The 15681-nt window shown below is 39.5% G+C and overlaps 1 protein-coding gene across 1 annotated transcript in view; it reads left to right on the top strand.

Moving 5' to 3' along the window:
* The window catches only part of LNX1 (ligand of numb-protein X 1), a 63184-nt gene that overhangs the window by 29704 nt on the left and 17799 nt on the right, over positions 1 to 15681 (top strand). Inside the window, exons 4-6 of the mRNA XM_063310571.1 lie at positions 9610 to 9812; positions 11739 to 12110; positions 14018 to 14152. Coding sequence (XP_063166641.1) covers positions 9610 to 9812; positions 11739 to 12110; positions 14018 to 14152 — 710 coding nt within the window. The remainder of the gene's footprint in view (positions 1 to 9609; positions 9813 to 11738; positions 12111 to 14017; positions 14153 to 15681) is intronic.

Here is a 15681-nt window from a genome sequence, read left to right as displayed (position 1 = left end):
TGAAAATAAAATCATAAAGTCTCCCATGAGCCAGGCTTTACAGCGGAGGACATATTGGACCCAACCAGGTAGTTTTCTGCACAGCAGTTCAGAAATGATTCACCCCTCCCTTCTACTGCTTGTTTGTTTTACTTCCCAAGCTAGCCTACAAACCTAGAACATCCTTACAATCATCCAAGATCAACTAGGGGTTTCCACCTTATTATGGCCCTCCTTTGAAACTTAAATGCTATTTAATTATATGTTTTAAAATAATTCCTTGCTTAGTTTTAATTTTTTAAAAGCAATTGTGTGATTAATTGAATAGGAATTTTACCAAAAATAAAAGTAAAAGAAAGAAAACAATCCACTGAAAAATTCCAGAAATAATTTTCTTCCAGGCATTGAGCAATTAGTGCATTCATGCATACACTCAACAGTTAATTGTATATATGCAGAGCAGGATGTATGGTCTTGATTTACACCCCAAGGCCTATGAGAGCTTTATGTCAACTTCATGGGCAACTTGCACATTGCTACGAAATTGGGCAAACAAGTTGGGCAACAAAGTGATTCATAGGAAGACCAGAGCTTTCCTCAGATCCATACATTTTGAATGTTTGACTCCTCAAGAGAATGATACATGTTGCACATCTGCTATGAAGAATCAATGGCAGATCAAAACTGGGCCCCATTATAGCTGCACTGTCTGCACAATCTATGGTTTTACAGAGGGAACTCCTGTTGAGCTAGACTTTGAAGAAAACAATACTTAAGTAGGGTCCAAATGCCTTTTGGCTGTCAGCTGTTATCATCTGGTTTCTGGAGTCATCTGCATCCATTATGATTGGTATTCATTTAATCCTGTCAAGGTTCAAGAGTAGGCTGTTTCTAAAATTATATTTCCTATTTCATGTTTTCACTGAGGTCAGCTGCAGTTCAAATGGTTTAACTGCCAGTATTATTTTAACTTTCCTTTTGGTAGCTGTCAGCCTAGTTTCAATTTATGTCTAGACATACATCATCTGACACTAAACATATATTCAAAGCATAAAAATCCAGATTCATCCTTTATATCAAGGTCCATATAAAAGGGAGAAACCACCAAGGAACAAAAACAGTTCAAGATTTCTTAAGCCATTGTCCAACCTAAGAAGTCTCCATGTCAGACCAACCACAGCAGAGACTATTGTTTGTTTCTAAAGGTAGCCCTGTTCAATTGTTTAAAACAATCTGGAAATCATCTGTTCATATTTTGTGCAACTGGAAATGAGAAAAGTAGACTCACAGTTTTGGGTCATTCTTGCATCCATTGCATAGCTAGAGAAGGTTCTTTGTTACCAATATTTGCTCTTTATATGTGGAGGGTGGTACAAAAGTGTTACTAGCACTCTTATAACTCACTGTCTTTTTTGCAAGTAACTGTTGCCGGATTTAAGAAAAGTCCATTTGAACTGAGTTTAACTTTTGTTAACTTCATGGACATATCCATATAGGTTTTTGGCAACAGCTTCCATTGTCTTCTTCTCAGATGTTTTTCAGCATCTCATTCTAGCCTACAGTAGAAGTTCTTGGTGTCCTCTCACCCAGTAACTAACAAGATCTAACTCTGCATACCTTTTTCAAGATTAAAGTTCAGAAGATACCTACCTGGGCCTTGCTGATCTCATGATGACTAAACATGATTACATTTGTTTGGGAAAAACATAGTCCTCCCTCTACCATCTTGATCTTCAGCCTGGCTTCATTCTGTCTGCCACTGTCATTTTACAGATCACATATTCCTGATTAATTAGCGGACAACCGGTGCAAAATATTTCTCAAGGAATTGCATTGATGAGAGTTAGTCTATTGATGGAAGCCATGTTTTCGCTCTATTATGTCCTCATCACAACAAATGGCATGTGTTTTTTTTAATATCCTGCCTTCTTTCAAGAGTAGTGCTACATACTCTGATCTCCCTCCACTAATTTTATCTCAAGAAAAATTTAAAATAAATTAGTCTGAGAAAATAATTAGCCCAAGTCTATTCCATGGCTTTCACAACTGAGTGAAGACTGGAATGTGGCTCTTTTCAGCCCATCTTCCAAACTCCAAACACCACATTGTTTCTCATCTTTGAAAATGTTCCTGATTTATAATGGACTCCACGAAAGGAATTGTCAAGGCAGGTATCAGTTACCATTCTTGGACTGATGGAAAGCTGTTGTAGCAACAGTAGTGGGACTGACAGAGGTGAGCCTTGTCCAGTATTGTCTACCTTTTGGCACTAGGTGAAAACCCACATTTTTATTCTCGTATTTGGGATTTAGTGTCTGTGGTCTAGCCCTACTCCCCCCTCCCACCCCCCCAGCACCTTTCTGGCATTGCTAAGACTACTAACGTATGTTTCTTTTACTTGGTTTTGCTATTTTATCTTGCTTTTTATTCTTTCCAACCCAAAAGAATTTTGGTAGGAAAATTATGTAAAGAGGCTTAAGACTCTTGTCTGTCTGTCAGCAGGATAGTTCTCCAAAGGCTGAATGGAATGGGGCAAAATGTGGTAAGGAGAGAAGACAGTAAAAGAAAAGTCAAGTTTGAAAATGGGCCAGGTCAGGCTGGGGACTGTGAGGAAAATAATCCAGATAAAGTTACCTCAGTGCATTCCTCTGGGTAGTAGATTGGAAGGCTGCTGAATCCTCTACTCTAAGTCCCCTTCACACCTCCTTTCTGGGTACACAGCCAGAGTGGAGCACATGCAGCTTGCTGTGTTTCTTAGTGCATGTTTACACTGAAGCCAATTTAGTGGCCTGCTAGAACCACTGAAATGGAGCAGAGCTTATAACACAGCTAAGAAGCTGGTACAGAAAAAGAATATTATCTTAAAATAGTTTCAATGAGCATGTCAGAGAAACACAGGTTATTAATCTTACACATTCAGCCCTCCCAAGCATAAAGAATTACATGCTTAGACATATTAGGTTAAGATGAGTAAAAGAATATCTTATTGACTTTATTGTTGCTTCTGTTACATCCATCTTGGTGAAAAGATTTATTTATTTATTTATTTTCTATCCTGCCTTTATTATTTTTATAAATAACTCAAGGCAGCAAACATACCTAATACTCCTTCCTCTTCCTATTTTCCCCACAACAGCAACCCTGTGAGGTGGGTTGGGCTGAGAGAGACTGGCCCAAGGTCACCCAGCCGGCTTTCATGCCTAAGGCAGGACTAGAACTCACAGTCTCCTGGTTTCTATCCCATTGCCTTAACCTCTATGAAGCTCCTTTGTTCTTCTTTTCGTTCTAAATACTTAGTTTGCCCTAAACCCTCAGCCCTATTTGCTGCCAAGGGCTGTGTGGAAGAAAGGGGCAGAATCCTTCATCAAGGCCCGAGCACATAGCCCTGATGAATAGAGAGCAGAGCAGCATGCTTGCTTCTTCCTGGGTGGAAGAAGGGGAAAGAGGAGAAAGAGGAAGTGGGAATGGGAATGGCAACAAACAGCTTCCTCAGAGTTGCATTGTGGGACAACTCAATTTACATGCTAATTCACATGCTAATGAGGCATGCTGGATTTGCCAGGACTTCCAACATACACACTAACGCACACAGATACAACACGAAGAGAGACCCTAAACAGATGTACACAAGCAACCCATATCACTCATCTCGTCCCAATTAGACCCTCATGCACACAAACACACAGAGACAACACATACAGTATGTGCACACTCTGATGAGTCCCTGGGAGGCAAAGTGCGCATACATTTACACAGATGCAATGCATTACTTTGTTACACAGAAGAAAATGCAGACAGCTCCTATGGCCCCTGCTGGTAAGGGGTTTGGAAAGAATTCCAGAAACCATGCTCTGCAGGGTTTTCCTACCTTGGTATGGATTATAACCAACCATGAGATCTTTTAGATAACAATCAGGTTATAAATATTTCAACCAACCAACCAACCAGATGTATTGTTCAGTGAGAACTTCCCGGGGGATCTGGCCTATATCCATTGGGATGGGACAGGCTGAACTGAGAATATCCCAGTGCATCTTGAGAATGAGCACTGCAGGGAATTATTTGTCACTGTTTTATCTTGGTCTTCTAGAATCAATGAAACATCACATTTATTTCATTGCAACTGTATGGTTTATTTTATTTTTACAAATGAGTGGTAAGAATATGTGAATGAGGGTGGTAAACAAAAAGGATAATGAAACCTAAGAATCAAAAATAGAGCAAACCTGATGGTTTATTCTAGGGACTCATCAAAATAGAGGCCACCAGAGAAGGCCTGTGGAGATAGTTTTAATTCTGAATAGGGTGTGCAGTCCTAATAAGGCAAAACTCTGCTTGTAGGAAACCTCGGTCAAGCAGGCAGATGAGTTGGTGATAAGAAGAACATAAATAGCTAGATAAGTTAACTTCGTGGAGAGATCTGGTTGGGTTTCCGCTGTGTAATATCAGTCATTGATTTAGCTTGTTTTTACAAAGCAAAGGAACAGAAAAAAGAAGGGATGTAATTAGTGAGCTAACTACTTTTAATTAAAACTATAAATAAAATTTTAGCCTATCATAGTTCTCAGTATGGTGTGTTTAAAACTGAACTCTGGAATTAATAAAAGTAAAGAAAATGAAGGCAAACATTAAATAATATCTTACTCAAATAAAAGAACAGTAACTTTTAAGCAATTCTAGCAAACTGTTTTCAAAAAAACAAGGATATCAGTGGAATGTATCAAAAATGGAAATAGCAGGATCCTATCGTCACCCCCCTGGAATCCACTTCATATGAGAATTTGGAAATAGGCATAGTGTTTTCCATGCCAGCATAATAGTTGGCAATCTTTAGGCAAACACAGTAGTAAAACTTCCTTCCAGAAATACAAATGTGACTGAATAATGTCAACACAAAGGCTAAATTAGTATAATCTCATATGTGGGGGCTTATTTTACACGTTTGGTAGTTTTTTCTCATTGCTCACCCCTTGTAATACTCCAAATTCAAGAGAAATCAGGAAAAGATCATGATTATTCCTGATCAATAAGCAGGATGACATACCACTCTTCTATCTTTGTAGAGGTCTGCCTTCAAATAAGGATTGAAATAATGTAAGTAAAATGTTACACATTCTAAAGCCAGAATCAGAACTTTTGAAGATGTTGGTAGGTTTTTTTAAGTGATTTTTATTGGTGAAATATAACTAAGAAAAAAGTAAAAAAGGAAATTCAAAACTAAGGCTGAAAAAAGATCTGCTGCTTTCACAAATAGCAGAGATGCTGTACTTGTGCAACTTTGAAGTGCTTTTTCCAAATCATTTTTATAGCCTGCACAAACCTAGTGTTTTCTTATTACTGTTGACAGATCCAGCCATCCCACACCCCTCCCCCTGAAAAAAACACAAATGTGTGCAGAAAATGTCTGAAGTAAGATTAGGAAAAACAAGAGAGAAAAAATACATCTAGGCCTGGCATCTGCAGTTTATCACTATGTAAGCAGTGGAAGTTTAAGGAAGAAAATATGCAACGGCCAGGATGTTGCTTCCCTGGAAAACTTTGGCAACAAGATATAGTAACTGAAGAGATTAGAAGACCAGATACAGGTAGATGAGGGTGCTTTGGATAGCATCTAGGGCTTAAGACTGTCTCTGGCATTGGGTAAGAAACTCAACCCACACTGATCTGGTGGTCATGGCAGCACAGTTTCATAGTCAAATGTCAGAATGACTACACTGAAATTAATAAGAGCAGTGGTTTTGAATTTGGTCGTGAAATGCCTTCCTTTTCATGTGAGAACTGAGTCACGCATGCAGCATCTTGAAGCTCCTACCAGGGTCTCTCTTTTCAGCAGATCCATTGCTAATATCTTTCTATCCTGAGTGCTGACTCACTATTTTAATTTCCCACAGTGCTGCTTTCAATCATTGGGGGAATTAAAATGATCATTCTGCTGTTACCAGAGGCTCTTCAGATCCCCCCAATATCAGGAGGAGTCCCAATACACAGCATTTTACTGAGGGTCCCCTAACCTATAGACACCACTTTTATTTAAATTTGTTCCTAAATCTTCAGAGTGGGAACGTAGAAGACTTCAGTTGCCAACACGCTGACCACAAAGAGATCCACTCATCAAAAAGACAACTCTTAAAAGATCAACTCTGATACGTTGTGCAATTGAAGGCCAGCAAATTCATCTTCGCAGCCACATAATTTGTTAAATGATTCACAGAGGCAGCTAATGGGAATCATATTGATTGTGACATCTAATGGATAATATTAGATGATGCAATGTGTATTGTTGGTACAACTCTGATAAAATATGCTGTTAGAACTATAGTCCAGCTTTCCGTCCTTTAACAGGGGGACGGTTGGGTAAGGATGAAACTAATTGTCATAACTCTGGGGTTTCAAATTAATAACTGGATCCCAGTAAGATAACCAGATTTTTGAAAAGGCAAGGCAGCATTAAAACCAAAATGCAGTGAAATGAGTCTATTAACGTTAACATTAATATTAATACTAATATTTCTCGTAAACCCCTTTGCATTTTTTTTTCTGAATGAGAAGTGGCATACCAATTATTCAAATAAGCAAATAAATTAAAACATTCTAATCTATTATGATAGGAATGCATAATAAAATTCTGTAGCCAGGCATGGATAGCAGAAGAAGAGTAAAAATATCTTGAAATCATATTATGGTAACAGAAGGAACTGGTTTTGCTCCCGCTAAATGTGTTCTGTAGACCTACAGGCAGGAAATTGTGAAGTAGAAGGAATTTTAAATTATTTTTCCTCTTCAAAAAGTAGCTTTATTCAGCCTAGACAGTAAACTATGAATTTCAAAGCTTTATTCTGAATTACGAGTGTACAGCTCTTCATTTTTCTTTCCCTCCACCTCTCTTCTGGCTTTGGAATAAGAAAAACATTCCTTGTGACAACATTCAGAATAACGTTCTTCAGAAATACGATCTTTTCTTGGAAAGCTCTTGAGTTTAAATAGATCATAAGTGGGCAGTTGATGTTCTTCAGCCCCTCATTCTGCAATATTCTACATAGCCTTACCCAGGTTTCTCTACTGCAAGAATATCCCATTGGGATAGGGGTATTACTGATCTGGGAAAGAGCAATCTGGATCAGGATGGTTGGGGGAGGCTTTAACCTTTCCTCCCCGTAATACCATTTGCTAAGAAGGGACCATGAGTGTCCATAGGACGTGGTCCAAATAGTCAAGGTGGTTGCCATGATTGTGCAATTGAAGTTCCACTTTTATGCAAAACATCTAAAAAACTGGCAGAGGTTCAACACACTGTCCTGGCTATATCTTAATTTTTTTTTTACTGAACCCTGTGGACACAGCCGAAAAGGAGTCTGCATGCCTGTAAAAAGTACGTGTGTGTGCATGAATGTGTATATTCAGTAAAGCGTATTGTTTGATGAAAGTTTGTGTGTTGATCTTATAAGGGGAAGGAATGCATGTTCCTACCCCATTTCCCCACTCATCTGTGGGTCCTCCAAAGGATTCCACAGCCATCAAGAGAGACAGAAGGAGAATAATCCTGTAAGAAAAAAAGTGTAAAAATGAAGGATCATAACTCACCACTGATTAATTAGAAATAAAATGAGGCTTCTTTTAAAGCACAGGTATTCTTGAATAATGAAATGTAGACAGAAGAGATCTAGTATTATTTGGGCTACTATTTAGCCAATAATTCCCATGAATTTTGGTGTCTCTGCATTATTTCATATATTCTTTGTTGGCTAGATTTGTTCCCAGGGCCATTTTTTACCCTCTCAAAAAAAACTGGGGAAGCACGTAGGAGCAACCAAGAACCTGGAAAGATGAAGGATATATTTTACTTGGGCTCAAAATCCCAATCTCAAAAATGAGATTAAATTGTTTTAAATTATTTATGGAAACTTGCATCCTATTGTTCAAGACTTGTGAGATTTGCCTGATGTATCTGGAAGATGTGTTGGAGAGAAACATTTGAAGGATGCTCATCATGGAGACCGAGTTTGGGTGCAGTGGTTAAGGCATCAGGCTAGAAACCAAGAGACCATGCGTTCTAGTCCTGCCTTAGGCACAAAGTCACTCTTTCTCAGCCCTGGGAAGAAGGAGGCAAGGGCAAACTGCTTCCTAAATCCGCCAAGAAAACTGCAGGGCCTTGTCCAGGCAGTCACCAGGAATCAACACTGACTTGAAGGCACACGCACAAACATCATACAGTTAGAACTGCCAGCAATATTTAGAGGCCCAGGTCTTTCTCTAGAATAGAAAACATACTCATAAAGGACTCTTCATTTTGAAAGGAATTTCAATGAACAGCTAAGAAAGGGGAAAAGTAGTATGGTAATCCAAGGCACTGATTCCAGAAAGAGTAGAAGGTAATGCTTCATTGATAAAATCTACAGGGATAGCAATTAATATATGCCTAATGTAGTTCACATATTGATTTTCAATGGAATGTGAATTTTGAACAGGCCATGAAGTTGAAAACAATTTCAGAACTACCCAAGACCCCAAGCATAATCCTACACCTTCATAGTTATGCTGTCTGGAATGGGGTTACCTAGGGACAAAAGAGGCCCTTGCTTTGGCTGTTTTGTGTGGTTTTTTTTTTTTTTTTTTAATCAGGCTCTCTAGAACAGTGTTCCTCAACCTTAGCAACTTTAGGATGTGTGGACTTCAAGGGCTGGGAGGATTCTGGGAGTTGAAGTCCACACATTTTAAAGTTTCTGAGGTTGAGAAACACTGCTCTAGGGTTAAAGATACCGATAAGATCATGTCTGTACCAGCCTTTGCTAAATAAAGAACATTTACTGCTCAATTTTAGATTACTGAAGGCATTTTGTTGCAATTTTTCCAGAAGTTATGCCCTTTATCTAAATCACTGTTTAGATAAAGATTTAATATCTATGTGTTTTTTTAATATGGTGTTATTAAAATCTTGAATATTCTTTTGATTATATAGCAGACATTTGGACCTTAATACTATATGAAGAATAATGGATTACATTTGGGTCAGCAAAAAAAAAATTACTCTCCAGGGTTGGAAAGATAATACAACCTCAGATTTGCAATAATGGATCACCAATATTTTGCTTTCTGGTTATGAGTCATATCTCTATCAACGTCATGAAAAGAGCAGATCAATATTATTTTGGGTGGTTGAGGTTTTAATAATGTATTTAAAAACTAGGAATTATTTTGTATATGTAATACTTGATGTTTACTGTATATTGTTCCTTTTTTCTGTTGGTTTTTGTTTGTGTGTTTCTTTTTCTTTGTTCTCTTTTTTTCTACATTAAATCAACACAAAACTTAAATATAACAAGAATCACTGTGGGAATTCAGTTGTGCTATGCCCCATGAAATTATCATTTTAACATGAAGGTGTTTTACATCATCGTACGTAACAGAAGAAAGAGTTGATGTTAAAAGTATAAAGATTCACATTATTGCTTTTAGCTTTCGAAAAACTAAACTCTTTCTAACACCACCAACAGGGCATCTCTTAGTCCTTTTGATAAGTACCATGCCTCTCAAAATCTAGCTCTAACAACTCTGGAAATGTATCATGTTTTGTGTTTTTGTTTAAAAAAACCCCTCCATTTCAAATCCAACCCTTTTTTTCATCGGTTTCAGCCTTTCCAAGGTTGCATCACCTCATTCCAGATGGAGAAATTACCAGCATTAAGATCAACCGCAGCAATCCCCACGAAGCCCTTGCCATTAGAGTAGTTGGAGGCAGTGAAACACCGTTGGTTCACATAATCATCCAGCACATCTATCGAGATGGGATCGTTTTCAGGGATGGAAGGTTATTGCCGGGAGATATGATTCTGAAGGTAAAAGCTCAAGAGAAGTGGGCATGAACGTAAAGGGGCTTCAACAGTTGAAGTTCTGGCACAGGTTTCAAGAAAGGTCTCTAATGTGATCTGAGATCATGCTTGGAAAACAACCAGCTGAGGCTTTACGAAGAGGAGGTGACCGAAGGTAAAATGGAAGGAGTGCGTTTCTTTTTTGACAAGCTAATTAAGATAGACTTGTTCTGAAATCAAGCATACAGAGGCCTTTTCAACAACGATCTAGATCAGTGCTTCTCAACCTTGGCCACTTTAAGATATGTGGACTTCAACTCCCAGAATTCCCCAGCCAGCCATGCTGGCTGGGGAATTCTGGGAGTTGAAGTCCACATATCTTAAAGTGGCCAAGGTTGAGAAGCACTGATTTAGAGCCAGGCTATTTGCATTTAAGTTGGCTTTCTTTCTGCTGTCTCTATAAAAAACAAAGTTCATTTTCTATGAAAATGAAAAAATTCTATTCAGCAATTAAGGCTTACATGTCCAGTCTACCACCTACATGGCGACCAGTGGCATAGGCAATGGAGGTTTGGGGTGTGAGTGACCCTAAGCAATGCTGTATGAACACATTTGTAATCAATGTTGTGTGAACACATCAACTGTTTCAGAGCTTGGAAGGGAGGCAGTGAGCAGAAGGGTAAATAGAAGAATCAGTCCACTTTCTAGCACTGAAACATGAACACATTTCCTTAGGATTAACAGACTTTAGGAACACTCTGTCTCCAACATCATTGCTGAAACTTCCTTACATCTTTTTTTTAATTCTAGAGTAGAATAACTTTAGTTGCCGGGGAAAAGTTTATGTTTGACAGAACCTTTTTAGAGAGTTAATTGCTATACCATGAAACTGTATCGCTAGATCTTTTATTTATTTTTCTTAATAGCATTGGAAGAGGTAGGGCACATATCCTAGCAAACCATATGAAAACAGCTTAAACAAATCATGGATATGAAATGTTTTGGTTGGGAGCCATTTCAACTGTATGTGACTTCCTGAACGTTTAAACCCAAGACCTTCTGCAAGGTAACACCCACGCCCTCACTCCGGCGTCAGTTCCACTAGTTGTCCGGTCTGGAAACCAAAAGAAGCCATGGACCCCAATCGGCACTCACAGTGCCTTTTTATTTTTAGTTTAGAAGACTGGTAAGCAGTTCCCATTTAACCCAAATGACATTGAGTTGAGAGATTATATATGTACAGATACAGATACTAGAGAAAAAAGGGGAGAGAACACAGCATTCTTAAGGAAGTACAGGTAGTCTTCACTTAACCACACTTCGGCCTGGAATTTCAGTTGCTGAGTGGAGCGGTCATTAAGTGAGTCTGACCCAATTTTACAATCTTTTTTGCGGAACTCATTAAGTGAATCACTGCGGGCATTAAGCAAATTATGTGGTCGTTAAGCGAATCACGCAGTTCCCCATTGGTTTTGCTTGCCAGAAGCTGGCTGGGATGGTAGAAAATGGTGATCACATGATCACCAAATGCTGTGAGGGTCATAAATGTGAACAGGTTGCCAAGCACCCAAATCGTGATCATGTGTCTGTGGGGACACTGCAACGGTCATAAGTATGAGGACCGGTTGTAAGTCGTTTTTTTCTGGCACTGTTGTAAGCCTGAACCATCACTAAATGAATGGTTGTTAAGTGAGGACTACCTGTAAACTCAAAGTAAGACAAGTGAGGATCTGTTGGACTAGTCTAACGAAAATAAAAAATAGCCATCATAACCAGCAAGAAAGGAAGAAAGCAGTGAGGGAGGGGTGTGTCAGAGAGAGTGCATTGTATAAGGAGAACCTGGTTTGTGTGATGGAAGCTGTCACTGCAACAAGAAGTCATCTGGGTAGACAGCATGGCAGTGTGCAGTTCAGCCTCAGTCATATATGGCTGACTTACGGTTCTGTCTTCCAGGTCAATGGCATAGATATCAGAAATGTGCCTCACAACTATGCCTTGTTCGTCCTGAGACAGCCTTGCCAAGTTCTCCGTCTCACTGTGCTCAGAGAGCAAAGGCACCGGTGCAGAAATTCTGGACTTTTTCTTGATGTTCCCTGCCACAGGGATGAGAACTTGCACATTATTCTGAACAAAAGCAGCCCAGAGCAACAGCTGGGCATCAAGTTGATCCGTAAGGCCAATGAAGATGGAGTCTTTGTGTTCAACCTGCTGGAAGGAGGCATTGCTGCCCGTGATGGGGAACTTCAAGAGAATGATAAGGTTTTAGCAATTAACGGGCATGACCTACAGTACGGAAGTCCAGAAGGTGCTGCCCAGTTGATACAGGTATGTTGAAACAGCTTCCTCAGAACAGTTCGGAGAAATGGTGTTGAGATTTGGTTGAGATAAGGAGCGCATATCATCATGTCTGCACAGAAAGGGAAACATCTGCCATACTTTTGTTGTTGCCAACTTAGTTATGCTCATTCCCTAAATTCAAACCCTTTGTTCATATTGCTGGACAAGTGAAGATTTAAAAAAAAACCCAAAGGTGATCACCACTTCTAATGTCTGCAGACTATGACGATTATATTTCATTTGGCTGAACGCAATTATACTGTACTCCCATTCAATACCATATTCCCCAGGTGTAATAAAGAGTTCTTGAGGATGCAGTGTAGAATTTTATGGATATAAAAAGATTGGCTTTGCTTACAGGTAGTCCTTGTTTAGTAACCACAATTGGGACTGGCAGCTTGGTCATTAAGCAAAGCAGTTGCTAAGTGAAATAGCAACAGTGCTTATAGTCTGACTTCAGCTTTCCTTTGCTTTCCAGACCTGCGAAGGTCATAAATGCAAGGATTGGTTGCGAAGTTACTTTTTCATCACTGTCGTAACTGTGAACAGTCGCTAAATGGGGCAGTTGTTATATGAAGAATACTTGTATGCGCACAGCAGAATTAGCATCCTCCGTGCTTGGAAGCAGACTAGAAGACCTGGGATTAGAGCCACAGGTAGTTTTAAAAGAAGATCAGGCAGTTTCATGGACGAGAAAGCTTTTATGGATAGTGCCAGGATTATAAACACCAAACCTCTGGACATCTGTTCTTGTGGATGTCTGCAAGAGGCCCAGGGAAGCACATGTCAATGCCTGTGTGATAATGTAATTACGCTAATGCCAGAACTTTATATTTGCATCAGATATCCTAATATAGATACATAAACATGACATTTGCATGATTAAATAATGACATGTCATACAGGGATCATCATGGATTGCTGTGAGTGCCACTGCTGCAAAATAGCAAAGAGAACTGACTCTTTCTTTCCTGTAAGCCATATTGACCTCTTTTACGCTTGGGTTGATCACTGTGAGAAACAGAATGCTGGAAATAGGCAAATGTATACACTTTCCTTATGTAGCAAAGCAGAGCTTTGATCCACTGAGCATGAAAGCAGATGTCCTGATGGGCAAGGGCTCATCAGGATATCTTTAGGTAAAAAGGGGGTGGGGTTTCGATCATACAATTGTGGCTGCCTTCTTAACTCTTTTGACACACACACCCCCACAGACACCCCTGGCTGGAATCTTGCATTTATGCTTTTTAATAAGCCCTCAGCCACTTACAAAAATCTAGCTGAAGGAAATAAAAAAGTGAGTTTTGGGAAAAATAAAACTGTTATGTTTTGAACTAGCACCTCCTGACTTAGGAAGCACAATTGTTTGGAATGTGCTATTGCAACCTTGGTGGTAAAAATGGGAGGTCTGGACTTTATTAGAGTGGAAAAGAACTAGCATATTTTATTTATCTATTTACTTATTTATGCTGGTTATTTATTTTAATATTTATTTTAAAGGTGGTTATTGGGTGTGTCTACATATATGTGTGTCTTGATGTTTTAACTTTATATATATAACAATTTACCTTTTGTTGTATCGATATATTGTTATCCATCTGGACATATATATTGAACACATATAACAGTATCCATGTCCTGGAAAGCCCACATACAGGAAGGAAAGTGATTGGTCATTGCTTTCCTGGAACAGAAAGGTGGGAGGGCTCAGCAGCAAGGAATTGTCCAATGGGAGGGCATGATAGCCTGCTGTCCAGACAGGATTTTCTTAAACCAGTTTAGAGTCAATCTGGTATGAGCACAGCCATTTGTGAATGTGTATTTCTCAGCAAACTGAAAATTCGGTTTTGCAACCAATTAACCAGGAGGGCTTCCGTCTGTGTCTCAATATGCAGGCTAGCAAGAAGCAAGTTCACTTCAGCATTTCCAGGCAAACCAGGCGACAGACCCCAGATATCTTGCAGGAAACTGGCTGGGATTGCCACAGTAGCCATCTGCCCTTCCTTGCTCAGAGGAACAATCCTAACAAGGTAAGGCCTGCGCTCCTCATCCTCATTATGGTTTATATAGTGAAAGGGAAGAAAAATGGGTTCTGGTGCACACTGACTAATGTGTTAATGTCTCTGAGTATGATCTCTGGACAGTATCGCCCAAAGAAACACATTTTAAGTTTGCAGTGTAAACACAGAAACGGTGGTCTTCATTGTTTATATACCTTGAGGAAGCACTGCTGTCTTCTGGATGAGTAGTAGAGGGAGCGCAGCGGAAAGAGAAAGCAATGCTGGAGGAAAAAGATTCAGAGCAAAATGTTTTGTATATGTGTGTTCCCTCCAGGGCTCTGGGCTTTCCAGCAAAACACAATCCATGTTAATAGTAATTTTAAACATAAGAAGCTAACCTGCTATCCCTTCATCTGAAACAAAATATGAAGGGAAGACTTCAGAGTGGCTTCAGAGATTCCTGCAACCTGGCAGAAGATTAACAGGATTATCATCCTGACTCTCAGTTTAAGGTTAATGATAATCAAGAGAGGGATGTTAGGTTGGAGGGTCAGTGGGCTGCCAATGTTTTGCATTTTTAACAGCATCTAAAGGACACCACTGCTCTGATTTACTAAGTGCATCAACAGAAAGCAGGAAAGGCTCTAATTCTTTAATGGCATTGTTGCACTCCCCTTTTTGGACTCTGAATTATAGCTACGACTGAAAGTCAACAGAGTTGGGCCTCATAAGGCAATACAGTTCCCAGTGCTAAATTCATCCTGGCATCTTAAGTGTGACAGATAAGGGTGAGGTTGCGGGTAGTAACCCAACTAGCACAAGGGTTCCTTGTCTGATTTCTCCCAACCTTCCTTTTCAACAACAGAATATTGATGTCTGCTGTCATCTTTTCTACCATAACATCGAATCACTATAAAGCAAGACATGGCATTACACCTATTAGACAAACTCTAATTTTTAGGCACTTAGATTCTCTCTCTCTCCAACCATCCATCCTGCTCATGGCTAAACATTTCCCAGAGCTAGCTAGTAGCTTAAAAACATAAAGCCCAATCCACATATAAAAAAGCTGCAGAAAATTTCACCAAGCCAGATTTTAAATATTCAGCGTATCAGAGGCCTGGGCAAATAAAATGGTCTTTGCTGATGCTGCAATGATATCAGATACCAAATACAGTATTTCCACAGCTTTATTTTAAGCTTTGCTCTGCTTGGGACAGTGGTACCAGTAGGATATGGATTGTCTGGATTAGGATCAACCACACATGCTCTTCCCTGACCCACCGACATGATGGTTGTTACAGACCATCGGTTGAACTTTGAGACCTACCGTAGTGTCTTCTCCCTTTGTTTATTTTAATTTCTCTAGGGGTTAATAGCTTTAGCTCCTTTGGCACTGGAAAGGGTGTTTGTGCAGAATAATGAAAGCAAGGTCATGCCATTGCGATACAAACCCCACCCCTTTTGTGTGAGTGTTGTGATGTCACGTGTGCATAGAAAAGGAGCAGAGCTGGTGGTGGGAAAGCTGCAAGATCCTGCGGAGGCCCATGCAGTGATTT

The sequence above is a fragment of the Candoia aspera genome, chromosome 8, assembly GCF_035149785.1.
Source record: "Candoia aspera isolate rCanAsp1 chromosome 8, rCanAsp1.hap2, whole genome shotgun sequence".
Taxonomy (NCBI): domain Eukaryota; kingdom Metazoa; phylum Chordata; class Lepidosauria; order Squamata; family Boidae; genus Candoia; species Candoia aspera.
Note: the sequence above shows the minus strand (reverse complement) of the source record. Positions and strands in the feature narration are given on the sequence as shown.